This window comes from Stegostoma tigrinum, chromosome 20, assembly GCF_030684315.1.
Source record: "Stegostoma tigrinum isolate sSteTig4 chromosome 20, sSteTig4.hap1, whole genome shotgun sequence".
Classification (NCBI taxonomy): Eukaryota; Metazoa; Chordata; class Chondrichthyes; order Orectolobiformes; family Stegostomatidae; genus Stegostoma; species Stegostoma tigrinum.
Window position 1 is genome coordinate 16,272,687 of NC_081373.1, and position 19,759 is coordinate 16,292,445.

General features: G+C 46.1%; 1 protein-coding gene across 4 annotated transcripts in view; it reads left to right on the plus strand.

Moving 5' to 3' along the window:
• The first annotated feature begins 3,005 nt into the window (after nt 1-3,005).
• arhgap19 (Rho GTPase activating protein 19) overlaps nt 3,006-19,759 on the plus strand; it is a 33,227-nt gene continuing 16,473 nt past the window's right edge. For all 4 annotated transcript variants that reach the window (XM_048550797.1, XM_048550799.1, XM_048550800.1 and 1 more), the window contains exons 1-4: nt 3,006-3,094; nt 6,803-7,062; nt 15,152-15,232; nt 15,928-16,137. In XM_048550797.1, coding sequence (XP_048406754.1) covers nt 3,081-3,094; nt 6,803-7,062; nt 15,152-15,232; nt 15,928-16,137 — 565 coding nt within the window. In that variant the 5' untranslated portion in view covers nt 3,006-3,080. The remainder of the gene's footprint in view (nt 3,095-6,802; nt 7,063-15,151; nt 15,233-15,927; nt 16,138-19,759) is intronic.

Consider the following 19,759-nt stretch of genomic DNA (forward strand, 5'->3'; position numbering starts at 1 on the left):
AATATGCCATTTGGAAGCATAATTACTTGCTTCACCTTTTGAGTTATCTCTGTTTTCTTGTATGAGTGCAAGCATGACCCTTCTAAAACTTTCTCAGGTTTAACACCTTCAGAAGAAAAATCCTGCTTTTCCATTCTGACTACCAAAGTTAAAAAGATCTTAATGGTCCACATAATATTCCTGACTGCCACTTTGGTCCACTTTTATATAACTTAAATGTTTCGGTGGCTTGAGTCCTCAATTGCCAACAGACCTTAACTTTGGCTCTGATTAATTATTTGAACACTTCTTTACGTTTGTCAATAAAGGGTATCTTTAGGGCAGTGTAAATGGAGCTTTACTCTGTCCTAACCCTATGATGCACCTGTCCTGGGAATTTTTGACAGGGACAGTGTATAGTGAATATTTAGTCTGTAGCTTTTTTGCCCTGGAACTGAACATGGTAGTGTGATTTTTCACCTTGAAACAAGTGTCCTGTTGCATAATTTCATGAAACAATTGTGATCGCCTCTACAGCATTGCTGAGAGACTTATTTTGTTCCTGAATTTGTAGTATGTTGAGACTTGAATCATAATGAGTCCTCTAGCTTACACTTTTACATTGATCTAACAATGAAACCCAACCAAAACCATAGGAGAGCACCTGTGATCCATCACAGATCCTGTGTCCTGGATATTCCAGGATGTTACTTGTACTGTAACTGTTGGGAAACTAGTGTCTATATTTCTGATTGTAACTATAACATATGAAGGCTTTGCTACAGCTTTATATATTAGATGTTTCAATACCTAGAACTTCATTTGTTAAATAATGAAGAGAACTTATTTATGTGGCTCAGATGTTCTACATAAGGTGATTATGAAGCTTTGTGTAGAAATAATTATGTAAATAAAATGGTATTGCAGATGATACTTGCTGTTTTCATTTCCAAAGTTAGATCTTGTTCATGATAATACAGTCGACTATAAATCTGTAACTGCCCCATTAACTGAGGGGCAAAGTGAAAAAAATCATTAATTTTGGGATATTAAACCAGGTTAATGTAATCAGTAAGGTTGCAGCTAAGTCCAAGTGAAGTACTGAACTTGGGTTTGGATATGAGGCTCTGTGATTGATACATTGTCTGTTTCATATATCTGCCACAGGAAAGCTCCTGTTCTCAGTTGCGGAAGTACAAAGTGAAAAAATGGTATTTTCCTAAGGAAGGGAAAATTACCTCAGTTTTCATTGAGCTAATTAAACCTCCCCAAAGTTGTGTTATGAAGCAACTGGGAAGCAACTGATTGGTTTTGGCAAGCAGCTGAGGGTTGGTCACTTGTATTTTCTTGGTAACATGATATGAAATTGGAGAGAATTAAAGACTCATTTTTGACAATGTAAAATATCATATTACTTGTGTATATCCTCTGACAGGAGAGCTCTGCACTTACTGGATACTGAAGATTTAGCTGTATTACTTACATTTCATTTATATTAGAGAAGGGATACCAAGACTAAGGACAATGCTTAATTGGAGTAAAAATGTCAGGTTGAGTGGGGTAATTTTGGTAATTGAGAGAAAAGAGATGATCAAGACTAGGGAGAAATCAAGGCAGAAAAACAATGGAAGTAGGAAGACCTACAAACTAGAAGAGATTCTGATTGTTCAATGGGTTAGTTGTATTTAGAAGAACACAGATTTATGGGTTCACCATTGCAAGACATTGTAAGTAGTACTGAATATGTTTAAAACCTTTTAAGGAAAAAAAAATCTAATACGGGTTAAAACAGATTGAAGCTACATGTTGCAGGTTGGGAACAGCAACTCATATTCCGCTTGGGAACCCTGCAGCCCAATGGTATCAATGTGGACTTCACCAGCTTCAAAATCTCCCCTTCCCCACCGCATCCCAAAACCAGCCCAGTTCGTCCCCTCCCCCCGCTGCACCACACAACCAGCCCAGCTCTTCCCCTCCACCCACTGCATCCCAAAACCAGTCCAGCCTGTCTCTACCTGCCTACCCTGTTCTTCCTCCCACCCCAAGCCGCACCTCCATCTCCTATCTACTAACCTCATCCCACCTCCTCGACCTGTCCGTCTTCCCTGGACTGACCTATCCCCTCCCCACCTATACTCTCGTCTCCAGCTCTTCTTTTCTCTCCATCTTCGGTCCGCCTCCCCCTCTTTATTCCAGAACCCTCACCCCATTCCCCTCTCTGATGAAGGGCCTAGGCCCGAAACGTCAGCTTTTGTGCTCCTGAGATGCTGCTGGGCCTGCTGTGTTCATCCAGCCTCACATTTTATTATCTTGGAAGCTACATGTAGTTTCGGGCACTACTCAAAACAGACCCTGAGGTAATACCCAGTCTAGTATGAGAAAAAGAGCAGCTTGAACAGTTAGGGCTAATACAAGAGATCGGATTGAACAAACAAAGAAATGGACCCTGGAAATCTGAAACAAAAACAGAAATTACTGAAAAAACTCAGCAGGTCTGGCAGCACCCGTGGATAGAGAAACAGGCTTCACAACCACCCTTCATCAGTTGCAGTTGCAGATCCTGGCAATGAGAAAAATATGCTAAGACATCGCGTCTTCATCAGAAGAGACGTCTAGATGGTGAACGTTAGTTTGCTCTCTCTCTGTGGATGCTGCCTGACTTGCTGTGATTTCCTTCATTTTTGTTTTCAGTACAGAGTCTGGCATCTGCAGTAATTTGCTCCTATGCAGAAACAGGACGTAGCAGGTTAGCCAGCTTCCGTGGAAAGAAACAGAATTAACATTTCATTCCTGCTCCTCTGATACGGCTTGGCCTGCTGTTTTTATCCAGCTCTACACCTTGTTATCTAACATTTCAGATTGATGACCGTTTAGCTCTTGCATTTAATGTGAGCACATCACTGTTTTCTATCTGTAGGAGCTGTCTCACCTAATTATTTAGGTAGCCTATGACCATTGAGCCCGACAAACAACTACAATTCCCATGACGAGTCGCGCGGTGGATTGAGATACGCGTGCGCGGCTGCTGGAAAAGCACGCAGTTTGAATTCAAACTGACCAATGGGAGTAGAGACCACAAACGGTAGCGCACCGGTTGGAAGATGTCGGAATCTCGGTGAGAAAAAAAACCTGCATGCATGGATAGTGATGGGAAGAGAGAGAGAGGTGGGGAGAGTGAAAAAATTTAGACAGGAATGAAGAGGTGGGGAGCGGGAGACACACGGGGACAGAGAGATGGAGAGAGAGACAAGGACACGGACAGAGACAGACACACACACAGGGACACAGAGAGAGAGACATACACACACGGGGACAGAGGGAGAGAGAGAGCGAGGGACAGAGGGAGAGAGAGACACACACACACAGGGACAGAGAGAGCGAGAGGCGCGCACACACAGGGACAGAGAGAGAGCGAGAGACACACACACACGGGGACAGAGAGAGAGAGCGACACACACGGACAGAGAGAGACGGCGAGACACACACAGGGACAGAGAGAAAGTGAGACAGCGAGACACACACAGGGACAGAGAGAAAGTGAGACAGCGAGACACACACAGGGACAGAGAGTGAGACAGCGAGACACACACACACACACACAGGGACAGAGAGAGTGAGACACACACACAGGGACAGAGAGCGAGAGACACACACACACACAGGGACAGAGAGAGAGAGCGACACACAGGGACAGAGAGAGAGAGCGACACACACACACACAGGGACAGAGAGAGAGAGTGACACACACACACACAGGGACAGAGAGAGCGAGAGGCACGCACACACACGGACAGAGAGAGCGAGCGAGAGACACACACACACACACAGGGACAGAGAGAGAGCGAGACGCGCGCACACACACAGGGACAGAGAGAGAGAGCAAGACACACACACACAGGGACAGAGAGAGAGCGAGAGGCGCACACGGACAGAGAGAGAGCGAGACGCGCACACACAGGGACAGAGAGAGAGCGAGAGGCGCACACACAGGGACAGAGAGAGAGAGCGAGACACACACAGGGACAGAGAGAGAGCGAGAGGCGCACACGGACAGAGAGAGAGCGAGAGGCGCGCACACAGGGACAGAGAGAGAGCGAGAGGCGCGCACACAGGGTCAGAGAGAGAGCGAGAGGCGCGCACACAGGGTCAGAGAGAGAGCGAGAGGCGCGCACACAGGGTCAGAGAGAGAGCGAGAGGCGCGCACACAGGGTCAGAGAGAGAGCGAGAGGCGCGCACACGGGGTCAGAGAGAGAGCGAGAGGCGCGCACACGGGGTCAGAGAGAGAGCGAGAGGCGCGCACACAGGGACAGAGAGAGCGAGAGGCGCGCACACAGGGACAGAGAGAGAGCGAGAGGCGCGCACACAGGGACAGAGAGAGAGCGAGAGGCGCGCACACAGGGACAGAGAATGCGAGAGACACGCACACAGGGACAGAGAGAGAGCGAGAGACGCACACACACATAGGGACAGAGAGAGAGAGGTACAAAGAGAGAGAAAAACACACAGGGACAGAGAGAGAGCAAGTGATGCACACACACATAGTGACAGAGAGAGAGAGGTACAAAGAGAGAAAAACACACACAGGGACGGAGAGAGAGCAAGAGTCACACTCACGTAGGGACAGACAGAGAGAGAGAGAAAAACACACACAGACAAAGAGAGAGAGACACATAGGGACAAAGAGAGAGAAAAACATGCACACACATCGGGAGAGGGAGGGTGGTATGTACGCACATGCAGGGAGAGAGGGACACGTGCATGCTCAAACACAGAGGGGGCAGGGGCACGCGCATACGCAGGGAGAGGGGTCGGTGGCACGAGCACACGCACGGAGGGGGGGGTCCATAAGACATAGGAGTGGAAGTAAGGCCATTCAGCCCATCGAGTCCACTCCGCCATTTCATCATGACTGATGGGCATTTTAACTCCACGTCCCTGCGCTCTCCCTGTAGCCCTTGATTCCTTGTGAGATCAGGAATTTATCAATCTCTGCCTTGCAGATATTTAACGTCCCAGCCTCCACTGCACTCCGTGGCAATGAATTCCACAGGCTCGCCACTCTCTGGCTGAAGAAATGTCTCCTCATTTCTGTTTTTAATTTACCCCATCTAATTCTAAGGCTGTGCCCACGCGTCCTAGTCTCTACGCCAAATGGAAATAACTTCCCAGCGTCCAACCTTTCTAAGCCATACATTATCTTGTAAGTTTCTATTAGATCTCCCCTCAACCTTCTAAACTCTAATGAATACAATCCCAGGATCCTCAGCTGTTCATCGTATGTTAAACCTACCATTCCAGGGATCATCCGTGTGAATCTCTGCTGGACACGCTTCAGGGCCAGTATGTCCTTCCTGAGGTGTGGGGCCCAAAATTGGACACAGTATTCTAAATGGGGCCTAACTCGAGCTTTATAAAGTCTCAGAAGCACATCACTGCTTTTATATTCCAACCCTCTTGAGATAAACGATAACATTACATTTGCTTTCTTAATCCCAGACTCTACCTGCAAGTTAACCTTTAGAGAATCCTGGACCAACACTTGCAGACCCCTTTGTACTTCTGCTTTATGAATTTTCTCACCATTTAGAAAATAGTCCATGCCTGTATTCTTTTTTTTCCAAAGTGCAAAACCTTGCATTTGCTCACATTGAATTTCATCAGCCATTTCCTGGACCACTCTCCTCAACTGTCTAAATCTTTCTGCAGCCTCCCAACCTCTTCAGTACTACCTGCCTGCCCACCTATCTTCGTATCATTGGTAAACTTCGCCAGAATGCCCCCAGTTCCTTTATCCAGATCATTAATATGTAAAGTGAACAGCTGCAGCCCCAACACTGAACCCGGCGGGACACCACTTGTTGCCATTCCGGAAAAGAGCCTTTTATCCCAAATCTCTGCCAATCCTCAATCCAAGCCAGTAGCTCACCTCAAACATCAGGCGCACACACCCACACGTGGACAGAGAGAAGAAGGGCGCGCGCGCGCACCCACACGTGGATGGGGAGAGAGAGAGAGAAGGGCATGTGCACACACCCACACGTGGACAGAGAGAGGGAGACGTGCACCCACACGGGGGGGAGAGAGAGAGAGAGAGAGAAAGGAGCACACACACCCACGTAGGGATGGAGAGAGAGAAAAACACACCCACATCCCCACACACACACCCCACGCGTGCACACTCACACCCTCCCATATACTCACCCTACATGCGCACATCCCCCCCCCCCCCAGACACACACACACACGGACAAAGATAGGGAGGGAGAAATGGACAGACACATGGGGACAGAAAGAGGGAGGCAGAGACGGACAGGTCAGAGATGCGGTGGGAGAGAGAAGGGCACGCGGCGATAGAGAGATGCAGTGGAGAGGGCCAGCAGCGATGGAGACGGGCAGTGAGGAACAGAGGAAATAAGTGTTGGAGGAAGAGAGTCAATATGACAATGGCAGGCACTTGGGGTAGGGTAAGGGCAAAGAACCAAGTGACTGCTTCATTTCTGTAGAAAGTAACAATGAAAGCATTGAAATAATGAAAGCAGAGGTGAGAGAATGCTGCTGGGACTGTGGAAGCAAAGAAGGAACTGAGGATAAGGAGAAGTTTGGAATAACAATGAATAAAGATTTTGGACGATCTGGGGAAAAGAAGAGAAACATACCAGGAACAAAAGCCCAGAGGTGGGAGTACAGTGGTGAGGCAGTGTAATGTGTAAATTCCTTAGGCCGAGCATACACATTTTCTGGTTTACGTTGTATGGTGTTTGAATTCTGAAGGTTTCTGTCAGTACCTAAGGTGATGAAACCAGCTTATCTCTCTTTTTGACAGGGACACAAGCTGTAACATAGTCATCAGCAATGAACCATTATTCAGCAGAAAGCCCATCATATTCAACCCCGACTTCTTTGTAGAGAAACTTCGCCATGAGAAGCCAGAGGTGTTTCTAGAACTGGTTGTGAGCAACCTAACACGTCTCATCGACCTTCCTGGGACTGAGTTTGCCCAGCTGATTGGTGAGGAGGAGCCCTGTTTACCGAGCAGCACCAGTTCCAGTTTCTTCCGCTCATTTAATTTCCTGAAACGTAAAGGTCAGTGCAGAATTTAAGATAAATATTGGCACAAATTGCCTGGTGTTTCCAGCACTTAGCATCATTACACTCAAATGACTGACCTACATGGCCATCTGCTGATCCATACTTAGCAAAGATTTCATTTTTATGTTTATACCAGTTACACACAACGTAAATCATATCCACCAGGGATCTTCAATCAGTCCTCTTCATGTTACAGATCTTTATGGCTATGCTAGAACAAATGAGAGAACAGTATAATCATATGATTGTCAATGACCAGTAACCAGAATATTTAGAGAGATAATCACACCATACATAGGCAGCCAGTTTTAGGGAATCGTTTCATTCACTCCAGAGCAAATTACCCACTTTCAAATCTGAGGTTTCAGGTTGTGGATTTACCACAAGCAACTGTGAGCTACCCACTTCAGACAGTTGTCACATTGGCTGCAAGTACTCTGTAATTCGGCTATGGTAATGCTGATAGAGTCAGTCTATTATGTCTTCATATTCAATATGGGGAAGCCTAGCACCGAAGTGCAAAAGCAAAGGCTTAAGAATTTGCAGATATCATCAGCTAGAAGTACAGAGTGGATTATCCTTATTAGCCTCCTCCTAATGTCTGTTGCACCATTATGCCAATGTCTAATCAATTTGATTCACTCCAAATGATATCAAAAAGATACTAAAGGCACTGGATACTGAAAAGTCTACAGGCCCTAACAATATTCCAGCAATTATACTGAAGACCTGTGCTGTAGAACTAACTGTGCCCCTAGCCAAGCTGTTCCGGTACAGGTAGAAAACTGCAAATGTAGAAAGTTGTCCAGGTATGGTTTGTGCACAGAAAGGTCAAACACAGGCAGTTATTGACCTATCAGCCTACGCTTGATCATCCAAAAAATAAAGGAAGGGGTCATCAACAGTACTATCAAGCAACTCTTGAAAAGGAATAATCTTTCAACCTGTTCCTCTGGGTCATGTCCTAGGACCAACCATTTTCAGCTGCTTCATCAATTATTGTATGAGTGTGTGGCTTGTTGGTCTAGGGGTATAATTCTTGTTTAGGGTAGTGTGCAGTGGTGAAATGCGAGAGGTCCCAGGTTCAATTCCCAGACGAGCTCAGGTTTCAGGACAGCACGGTGGCTCAGTGGTTTGTGCTGCTGCCTCACATCACCAGGGACCGGGATTTGATTCCACCCTTGGACGAATGTGTAGGGTTTGCACCTTCTCCCCTTGTCTGTGTGTGTTTCCTCCAGGTACTCCGGTTTCCTCCACAGTCCAAAGATCTGCAGGTTAGGTGGATTGGCCATGTTAAGTTGCCTGTAGTGTTCAGGGGTGTGCAGCTTAGGTGGGTTAAAGGGGGATGGATCTGGGTGGGATGCTGCAAAGGTCAGTGTGGACTTGTTGGCCCAAAGAGCCTGTTTCCACACAGTAGAGATTCTCTCATCTATGATTAAAGAACCTTCCCTCCATCATTAGGTCAGAAGTGGGGATGCTTATTGATGATGCGTAATATTCAGCACCATTCACGGCACCTCATACTAAATCAATCCCATGTTCATATGCAGCAAGACCTGGATAGGTCAAGGCTTGGGCTAAGAAACAGCAAATACAATCATGTCAGACAAGTGTTAAGTAAAAACTGATTCCAACAAGACAAGATCTAACCATTAGCTCTGATCTTCAATGGCATTACCATCAATGAATTCCCCACCATTAAGATCCTGGAGATACCATAAACCAGAAACTAAAACTTGACCAACCACATACAAGAAACAGCTAAGAGTTCAGGAATTCTACTGTGAGCAACTCACCACCTGTAGTGGACAGGAGACAAATCCCAAGGCAGAAATACTCTGCACTTTGCTGAAAGGTTGCAGCTGCAACAACACTCAAGAAGCTTGACACTATCCAGAACAAAATAGCCCACTTGATTGCCATCCCATCTATCACCTTCAACATTCATATCCTCCATTACAGATGTATAATAGCATCTACAAGATGCACTGCAGCAACTCACAAAGGTTCCTTTAATAACATCTTCCAAACCCCTGAAATCTCTGCCATCCTGAAGAGTAACAGCACATGTGGGAAGACTACTTCCAAGTTCCTCTTAAGCTACATGGCATCCTGATTTGGAACTATATTGCCATTCCATCATTGACACTGGGTGAACTCCCTTCCTAGTTCCTAACAACACTGTGCGTGTCTCTCCACTCCAGAAATTGGATACTCAACACTACCTTCTCCAAGGCAATTGGGGAAAGACAATAATTACTGGAACAGAAACAGAAGTTGCTGTAAAAGCTCAGCAGGTCTGGCAGCATCCGTGAAGAAAAAAATTAGAGTTAACACTTCAGGTCTGGTGACCCTCAGAACTGGCTTACGCACTGTCAACACATTGTCTCAAAAAAAACAGCATTTGTCTGCAATTCACCCAGCATTGTAAACACAACCTCTGAGTCCAGGCCTTATTTACACACTCAAGTCCAAGATACAAACAAAATCTCCTGTCTACCCTCATACCTTCTCTCACTTTGTCTCATTTATGGGAACCACCTTTTGTTCCCTCGTTACTATGCTCACCAAACTCCTGACCACTCAGCTTCTTTTGCCCTACCCAACCCATTTCACTGATTATTATAAAAGGTTGCAGCAGGTTTTGTTCCACTTTCTGATAACAATCTGTTTTCATCACCCTTCTCCTCAAATAAACAATTCTTAACACACCAATAATTATTCTAAACTGATGGTTATACTGGACATGTCGCGTCTCAGAATGAAACCTGGCTTGAAAGATAACTTTTATTTTTGCAGTTGGCTACCCTAATAGTTAGTCACTTAACATATTAAGCTTAAATTGCCAGGGTTCTTGTAATAAAAGAACTTAAGTTTAATCCCACAAAAAGGAAAGAAACACAGACAAAAACTATATATATAATACGTAAATTGTATGCGTCAATTTGTGAAGGTTTTAAACCACAACAATACATACATATCCAATTTCCTAGCAATATCCCTTTCAGATACTCAATTGCAGAGAAATATTGCTCCTATTTTAACTATTAAACTTCTTAACTGACTCTAGTTTTTCTTCTTGGATGGCTGAAACAGTATAAAATTTCTTTCCAATTCTCACGGCCTAAATCACTTCTTAGTTTTAACAGTCTGAAAACACCGATACAAAACATCTTAACTTGGAAATCTCACAAACTAATCTGCTCTTCTTCTGGGATGAAACTCTTCATCTGAAATGGAAGCTTTATTCTTCTGCTTGGATGAAACTGAAACCTGATTCTTCTGAAATAAACTCCATCTAAACTGGCAGTGGCCGCTTATCATTTATTTTTCTGTATGTCATAACCTCAGCAATGTTAACACTACTTCAGCCAACATCACAGGTTTCCTGATAGATACTTAATAAGTCTGATTTTCTTGGAAATGATGTAGTTAGGTCACTTTTCAAAATTACTTCCTGACACTTTTAAAAGGGAATTTAGTATCCTATAACTGAAACCAAAATCTATTTTATTTCTACATCTCGAATCCAAGTTTCCATATGATAATACATACTTCTGTCAGAAATCTCTGCCATCCTCCCAAATCGATGTCCATCTTTTCCAAAACTCCATATTTGACTCTTTTTCCATTTTAGTTTTCCCCTCAGATAAGTTTCAAAATGGTTCTGAACAAAATCAAAAACTAATGTCCCATGTGAATGTAAAACAGGTATATTCTCCCCGGATAATATCAACCTATGTAAAGCTGTTCACAAAGTGTCCACAACATTCCCTTCCAGTCATGGCTGTATTCTGGTATATCTCCCCTTACCACCTGCATCATTATCCAAAAGCACAGAATTTGTTTTCACATAAATGCTAAACTCATGCATCTTTACTTCAGCACCACTTCTGACAACCCCACTATTGCTAAATTAGATATTTCTTATCCACTTTTCCCTAAGTACTAGAATATTTGAAATTTCTTCCGATCAAATTTTGGAAAACCCGAAGCCATTAATTTTGCTGTAAACTTCATTCCCTCGGTACTGAATTCCATTCCACTCCCTCAACAGTATGAGATCAGACCTAAGATAATAAAATGTGAGGCTGGATGAACACAGCAGGCCAAGCAGCATCTCAGGAGCACAAAAGCTGACGTTTCGGGCCTAGACCCTTCATCAGAGAGGGGGATGGGGAGAGGGAGCTGGAATAAATAGGGAGAGAGGGGGAGGCGGACCGAAGATGGAGAGTAAAGAAGATAGGTGGAGAGAGTATAGGTGGGGAGGTAGGGAGGGGATAGGTCAGTCCAGGGAAGACAGACAGGTCAAGGAGGTGGGATGAGGTTAGTAGGTAGCTGGGGGTGCGGCTTGGTGTGGGAGGAAGGGATGGGTGAGAGGAAGAACCGGTTAGGGAGGCAGAGACAGGTTGGACTGGTTTTGGGATGCAGTGGGTGGGGGGGAAGAGCTGGGCTGGTTGTGTGGTGCAGTGGGGGGAGGGGACGAACTAGGCTGGTTTAGGGATGCAGTAGGGGAAGGGGAGATTTTGAAACTGGTGAAGTCCACATTGATACCATATGGCTGCAGGGTTCCCAGGCGGAATATGAGTTGCTGTTCCTGCAACCTTCGGGTGGCATCATTGTGGCAGTGCAGGAGGCCCAGGATGGACATGTCATCTAGAGAATGGGAGGGGGAGTGGAAATGGTTTGCGACTGGGAGGTGCAGTTGTTTGTTGCGAACTGAGCAGAGGTGTTCTGCAAAGTGGTCTCCAAGCCTCCGCTTGGTTTCCCCAATGTAGAGGAAGCCGCACCAGGTACAATGGATGCAGTATACCACATTGGCAGATGTGCAGGTGAACCTCTGCTTAATGTGGAATGTCGTCTTGGGGCCTGCGATAGGGGTGAGGGAGGAGGTGTGGGGACAAGTGTAGCATTTCCTGCGGTTGCAGGGGAAGGTGCCGGGTGTGGTGGGGTTGGAGGGCAGTGTGGAGCGAACAAGGGAGTCACAGAGAGAGTGGTCTCTCCGGAAAGCAGACAGGGGAGGGGATGGAAAAATGTTTTGGGTGGTGGGGTCGGATTGTAAATGGCGGAAGTGTCGGAGGATGATGCGTTGTATCCGGAGGTTTGTAGGGTGGTGTGTGAGAACGAGGGGGATCCTCTTAGGGCGGTTGTGGCGGGGGCGGGGTGTGAGGGATGTGTTGCGGGAAATACGGGAGACGCGGTCAAGGGCGTTCTCGATCACTGTGGGGGGAAAGTTGCTGTCCTTAAAGAACTTGGACATCTGGGATGTGCGGGAGTGGAATGTCTTATCGTGGGAGCAGATGCGGTGGAGGCGGAGGAATTGGGAATAGGGGATGGAATTTTTGCAGGAGGGTGGGTGGGAGGAGGTGTATTCTAGGTAGCTGTGGGAGTCGGTGGGCTTGAAATGGACATCAGTTACAAGCTGGTTGCCTGAGATGGAGACTGAGAGGTCCAGGAAGGTGAGGGATGTGCTGGAGATGGCCCAGGTGAACTGAAGTTTGGGGTGGAAGGTGTTGGTGAAGTGGATGAACTGTTCGAGCTCCTCTGGGGAGCAAGAGGCGGCGCCGATACAGTCATCAATGTACCGGAGGAAGAGGTGGGGTTTGGGGCCTGTGTAGGTGCGGAAGAGGGACTGTTCCACGTAACCTACAAAGAGGCAGGCATAGCTGGGGCCCATGCGGGTGCCCATGGCCACCCCCTTAGTCTGTAGGAAGTGGGAGGAGTCAAAAGAAAAGTTGTTGAGTGTGAGGACGAGTTCAGCTAGGCGGATGAGAGTGTCGGTGGAGGGGGACTGGTCGGGCCTGTGGGACAGGAAGAAGCGGAGGGCCTTGAGGCCATCTTCATGCGGAATGCAGGTGTACAGGGACTGGACGTCCATGGTGAATATGAGGTGTTGGGGGCCAGGGAATTGGAAGTCCTGGAGGAGGTGGAGGGCGTAGGTGGTGTCACGGACGTAGGTGGGGAGTTCCTGGACCAAAGGGGAGAAAATGGAGTCCAGATAGGTGGAGATGAGTTCGGTGGGGCAGGAGCAGGCTGAGACGATGGGTCGACCAGGGCAGGCAGGTTTGTGGATTTTGGGAAGGAGATAGAAACGGGCCGTGCGGGGTTGGGGAACAATGAGGTTGGAGGCTGTGGGGGGGAGGTCCCCTGAGGTGATGAGGTCGTGAATGGTGTTGGAGATGATGGTTTGGTGCTCGGGTGTGGGGTCATGATCGAGGAGGCGGTAGGAGGTGGTGTCGGAGAGTTGGCGTCTGGCCTCGGCGATGTAGAGGTCAGTGCGCCATACTACCACTGCGCCACCCTTGTCTGCGGGTTTGATGGTGAGGTTGGGGTTGGAGCGGAGGGCTGCCCGTTCTGCGGGGGAGAGGTTGGAGTGGGTGAGAGGGGTGGAGAGGTTGAGGCGGTTAATGTCTCGACGGCAGTTGGAGATGAAGAGGTCGAGGGAGGGTAGGAGGTCTGGGGGTGGTGTCCAGGAGGAGGACTTGTGTTGGAAGCGGGTGAAGGGGTCAGTGGAAGGAGGGTTGGGTTCCCGGTTGAAGAAATAGGCATGGAGGCGAAGACGGCAGAAAAACTGCTCTACGTCCAACCATGACTGGTATTCGTTGATGTGTGGTTGTAGGGGGACAAAGGTGAGCCCCTTGCTCAGGACTGACCGTTCGTCCTCAGTCAGTGGGAGGTCTGGGGGGATGGTGAAGATGCGGCAGGGCTGAGTGTGGCTGTCTCCTCTGGGGTTGCCGGCTGTGGAGGTTGTGGGCGGAGCGATGAGGTCGTCGGCCGTGGGCGGGGTTCCATTGGCCGTGGGCGGGGTTTCGCCGGCGTCGGCCGTGGGCGGGGTTCCGTCGGCGTCGACCGTGGGCGGGGTTCCGTCGGCGGTTGGAGGATCGGGGTGGGCGGCAGCAGCTGCGGTGAGGGTAGTGTGTGGGGTGTGGTACCTGGACGTGGAGCTGGTGACTGCAGCAGCGGTTCCGGAAGTTCTGTGGCCGGCGGAGGCGGATGTGACGTCATCGGTGGGGTCTCCGGCCGTGTCCTCATGGTCAATGGCGGCGGGTGCATGGTGGGGGAGGGGCAGGGACAGAGTCGGGATTTGGGAGGCGCAGGAATCCTCTAGTGGGTGGCAGGGGCCCATGAGTTGGTTGTACTTACGACTTTTGGTGTCCAGTAAAGTTGAGTGGAACTGGGCGTTCAGTCTGTGGATCCTGCGGAGGATGAAAAACAGCAGGGGTCCTTTGCAGGTCTGGGAGAGGGAGGCTCTGAGCTGGGGCAGGCTGGATTGCAGTGTGTGGAGGTGCCGGCGCATGGCTGCGAGTGTCTGTTTCAGGACTCGCAGGGAGAAACGCTTCTGAAGGGTCTGAATATTCTGGGTGTAGAGGTGGTCACGGTTGGGGCCAAATTGGGAAGGCTGAAATGTGGACTGTAGTCCCTTGGGGATGATCTGGTTCCGTAGGCAGGTGCTGAGGAAGGTGATGTGGCTGTGGTACCTGGTTTGCTTCAGGACATGGTCGAGCAGTTTCAAGGCCAAAGAGATTACAAGAGAGTTGCAATGGGAGAGAGATTCCCTGAGGTTGGTCCGGAGGGAGGAGGGTAACTTCTTCAGGTTAGGCAACCCTGGAAGAGGCTTCGCAGTGAGATCAGACCTGTTTGTTTGATATCTTGTTGTCACTTTCAAACATGTGATGAACTTCTGATCTCATACCTACATTATTCACTAAGACCAGCTATTTTCTTCCTCTGGAACATTGCCTGATTTTCCTTCTCTCAATTCATGTGCTAAAACCCTAAAATCTCTAAACCTGTCTACCAAGGTTTTCTTTTTTACGATTCTCCTTATAATGTTACATCTTTTACCGAGCTTTAGGTCATCTGATTAATATCTCCCTGTGTAGCTCCTCATTTTGTTTTCTGCTGCTAATGAGAAGTACCTTGGAATGTTTCATTATACTGAAAGTGCTATATAAAGGTAAGCTGTTTTGAGGGTGAATAAGTGAAGAAGTGACAAAATTTCTGTTGATGGGATGGATCAGGTAGTCATTGTCAGCAGTGTCATGGATACTTGTGCATTTTAATGTTTGTTTGTGATTTTTAGAGAAGGGAGTTGTGTTTGGAGCTCCACTAACAGAAGAAGGAATTGCTCAGGTTTATCAGCTCATCGAATATCTCTACAAAAGTGAGTGCAACTGCAACATTAATTTAGTAATAAGGCATCTGGCTGGCTACACAATCTTGATCTATCTTCAGTGGCCTCTGTTATTCTCTCTCTCCTAGTCTCCTTTTAATTCTGTCCCAACCAGTTTCTCCCATTCAACTTTTTCCCTCCATCTTACCTCTCCTTCCCTATTTTTCCTTCCTTCTTATTTCTATCTTCATCTTGTTTTTTCCCCTTTTCTAATAACATTACTTAGAATAAACCTTGAACCTACATTTCAGCCCCTCTTGTGCAAGTTCTTCTTTAATCCCAGTTACAGGGCACTCTCAGTCTTTCAAAAAGAAAACTGTCTTGCATTATCATTGAAGCTGTTCAAAAAATTTATGTAACAGTGAAACAGAGAATCAAGGAGAATTTGAAAATGATTATTTGCCTCTAATGATTAGAAAGCACAGACAATCCTTCATAATCCTGAGTTCGGAGGTCTATTGATAGTTAGCCTCATTGTGATGAGTTTGGAGTCACATGTCAGCTGGATCAGGTAAGGATGGCAGATTTCCTTCCCTAAAGGATATTAGTGAACCAAGTGGGTTTTTGCATGTGTTTTTATATGCTCTTAAAGTAAACACTTATCTGACAGTTCTATTTGCATCATGTCACTAAGTATTCCAGCCTTAAAGACCATATGTATATATCTCTGTCTTTCCCCTTCACAGATCTCCACGTGGAGGGTCTTTTTCGTATTCCTGGGAACAGCATGCGACTGCAGTGCCTGAAAGAAGCTTTAAACAGTGGAATAGATGTAGATCTGAATTCTGGAGAGTTTCATCCAAATGATGTAGCAACTTTATTGAAAATGTTCCTTGGAGAATTACCAGAACCTCTGCTCAGTCATAGACATTATAATGCTCATCTCAAAATAGCAGGTACAAGGAGTCACAGTCTATGTAAGAGGGATAGGGAGCAGTAGTTGTGGGTGGGAGAGATGTATGAATATATGGAATAGGAGCAGAAGTAGACCATTTGGCCCCTCAAGCATGTTCCGCCATATAATCATGTCCAATCTTGTTTATGTTTCAAATTCTATATTTCCACCTACTCATAATAACCTTTTGAATTTACTGCCAAATAAGAATCTTCCACCTGTACCCCCATCTTTAAAATATTCAATAATCCTCTCCATGCCTACATTATCAAGACCTCTCAGGATCTTTGTAAACTTCAGTCAGGTCACCTCTCTTTTAAACTCCAGTAGAAATATGTCCAGCCTGTCCAACCTAAGACAAATCACTCATTCTAGGTATAAATATACAAAGCCCACCACCAACAGGTATTGCTTACACCCTTGACTTGCACCTTCTAGATGGTGGACAGGCTTTGGAGAGTCAGGAGGTGAGTTACTCAGTGCAGGAGTGTTAGCCGAAGTACTGAGATGAGTGATCCAGTTCAGTTTCTGGTCAATGATAAACTCTAGGGATTGATATTGGGGAATTCAGCGGTGTTGATGTCATGGGTGATGGTTAAATTCTGTCTTGTTGGAAATGGTCATTGTCTGGCACTTGTCTGACAGGGATGGTATTTACTGCACATCTGTCTACAACTTCCTTATGTCTTCACAACATGTTTTCCTACATATGTTGACAAAGTTAGCTACTGTGTCTTCACTTCCCTCACTTAAGTCATCGATGTAAACTCTTAAAAATTAGTTAACTCATCTGCACAAACTCTTGCAAGACTCAACTTGTCCAATCAAACAAATCGGGCAAAGACTGTTTGTGCGTCATTCATTTTCTGGCAGCCAAGTCATGCCAGATGTTACCCCCTACACTGAAATTTATTTTCTGCATTAGCCTTTGACGTGGCACTATGAGAAATGTTTTCTGGAAATCCAAGTATAGTATGTCCACAGGCTCCCTTTATTGACAATGCCTGATACTCCTTCAAAGAACTCCCTTTGACAGAACCATGCCAACTCTTCATGATTACGTTATGTTTCTATACATGTGCCAGCTATAATTTCTGAGTAAGAAAGACATGGGTACAGGAAGCAGCAATCTAAATGCGAGAGAAATGGGTATATGGTACAGCAGTACGTGAAACAGAACTAGGTGTAGGGTGCAGCAATATTTTGAGAGAGTTGCATATTGGACTTCAGAATGACAGAGCAACTGCTATGTGTGTGTGTGTGTGTGTGTGTGTGTGTGTGTGTGTGTGTGAGAGAGAGAGAGAGTGTGACTATGTGTGTATGCACCCGCAATAGAGAGAGAGCCAGAGAGAGGAACAGACAGCAGCAGACTGCATGAGGGAAAAGCATATACGGGGTGGGTTTAAACTGGTTTGTCACATGGAAAGAAACCAGAGGACAGTTGAAATTGGGAAGAAGTTTAACTGGTTATTGGGAGTAAATAAAACTAGCAAAGCTTACAGTTCAAATAATGCAAATTAAGGACATAGAATCTGAATGTTTCAAATGCTGTGATTGATGTCAATGATTTAAAGACAATAAGTAAACAGATTTAATCCAATGGATGCAGGTTAAACGGTTCTGAGAACTGAAATATTCAAAGTTTTTGACATGTAGGAGGGAGAGGCAAAAAATAAAATGGTGGCATTGTACTGTTGATAAGGGATAGGATCAGTGCATCAGTAAAGGAGAATCACCAATTAGAGAAACAGTACAAGCAATGATCAATGTATGCTGTCAATGGGATGCATTGCAGTAACTCACGAAAGCTCCCTCAACAGCACAGAAGAATCGTAGAATCCCTACTGTGTGAAAACAGGCCCTTCGGCCCAACAAGTCCACACCAAACCTTGGAGCATCGCACCCAGACCCACCCCCCATAACCCACCTAATCTACACACTCCTGAACACTACAGGGAATTTAGCATGGCTAATCCACCTAGCCTGTACATTTTTGAACTGTGAGAGGAAACCCACGCAGACATGGGGAGAACGTGCAAACTCCACTCAGACTGTCACATGAGGGTGGAATTGTACCCGAGTCCCTGGTGCCTTGAGGCAGCAGTACTAACCACTGAGCCACCGTGCCACCCAAAATCTTCCAAACCTGCAGCTTGTACCACCTAGATGAATGTAGCAGTGGCTGCATGAAATGCCTCGACCGCAATTTCCCCTCCCTAGTCATGCAACGTCCTCACTTGGAGCCATATCACCATCCTTTCATTGTCACTGGTTTAAAATCTTGGAGCTGCCTTCCTAATAGCAATATCCCCATGTTCTAAGGGTTACAGTGGATTAAGAAGACAGCTCATCATTACCTTTTCCAGGCCATTACGGGTCAGTAATAAATGCTGACTTATCCAGCAACACACACATCCCATGAACAAATTTAAGAACAAACAACAGCAGTTTGGTGAGGCATGCTATCGATCTGAAGGGAAATATGTAGCATAGATAAGGGAGTGAACATTGGTGATTTTAATTTGCCTATAGACTAAGTACCCTAATGAGCAATCATGTGGAAGATGAATTTCAGGAATGTGTAGGGATGGTTTTCTATAACAAGAAGCGACTGCGGAGAGAAAGCAGAATTAATGTTTTGGATTCAGTGACCCTTCTTCACAACTGATTTTAGCTAGGAAATATATGCTGACAAATGGGTGGTGGAGATGGAGCCCAGAGGGAGAGAAAAATAGTTGGGCAAACAAAGGAATAGGGTAAACGTCAGCCTGGGAGAATGAATAGCTACTAATGGGGACCATTAATGGGTGACAATGGGTTGTTTGTAGTAGCAGCCCATGTGACAACAAGGTCTGTGTGTGGGTGTTGGAGTAAGGACGTGTTTTCTCCACAGATGCTGATAGACCTGCTGAGATTTTCCAGCAAATAAAAACCAAAAGAACTGTGGATGCTGTAAATCAGGAACAAAAACAAAGTTACTGGAAAAGCTCAGCAGGTCTGGGACATTTGTGAAGGAGAAAACAGAGTTAAAGTTTCGAGTCCGGTGGCCCTTCCTCAGAACTCAGTCTGAGGAAGTGTCACCAGACCCAAAACGTTAACTCTGTTTTCTCCTTCACAGATGCTGCCAGACCTGCTGAGCTTTTCCAGTAACTTTGTTTTTGTTGTTGAGATTTTCCAGCAATCACTGTTTCTGTTTTTGATTTCCAGAATCTACTGTTCTTCGTTTATTATGGTTTAGCGCAATCTGAAGCCAGGATGCTAAATTTGAATGAAGAAAATTATGAAGGTATGGGGGTAAAATTGGCTGATTTGGATTGGGACAGTATAATTTAACGTAATATAATACAATAAATGGGCAGCAGTCATCAAAGGATTATTATATAGTTTACACCAACCTTACATTCCTTTGAGGCATAATAATCCCAAGAAGATCAGTCAACCGTGCCCAGCAAAATAAGTTCAAAATTATGTACAACTGAACAGAGACCTATAAAGTTGCTACACAAACCAGCGAATTTTAGAATAGGAATAAATGAGACAAACGAGGATCCATTCTAGGCAGAATCAGGAGAATTTATAGTGGGGAATGAAATGACAGAGAGATTACTTTGTGCCTGTCCTTA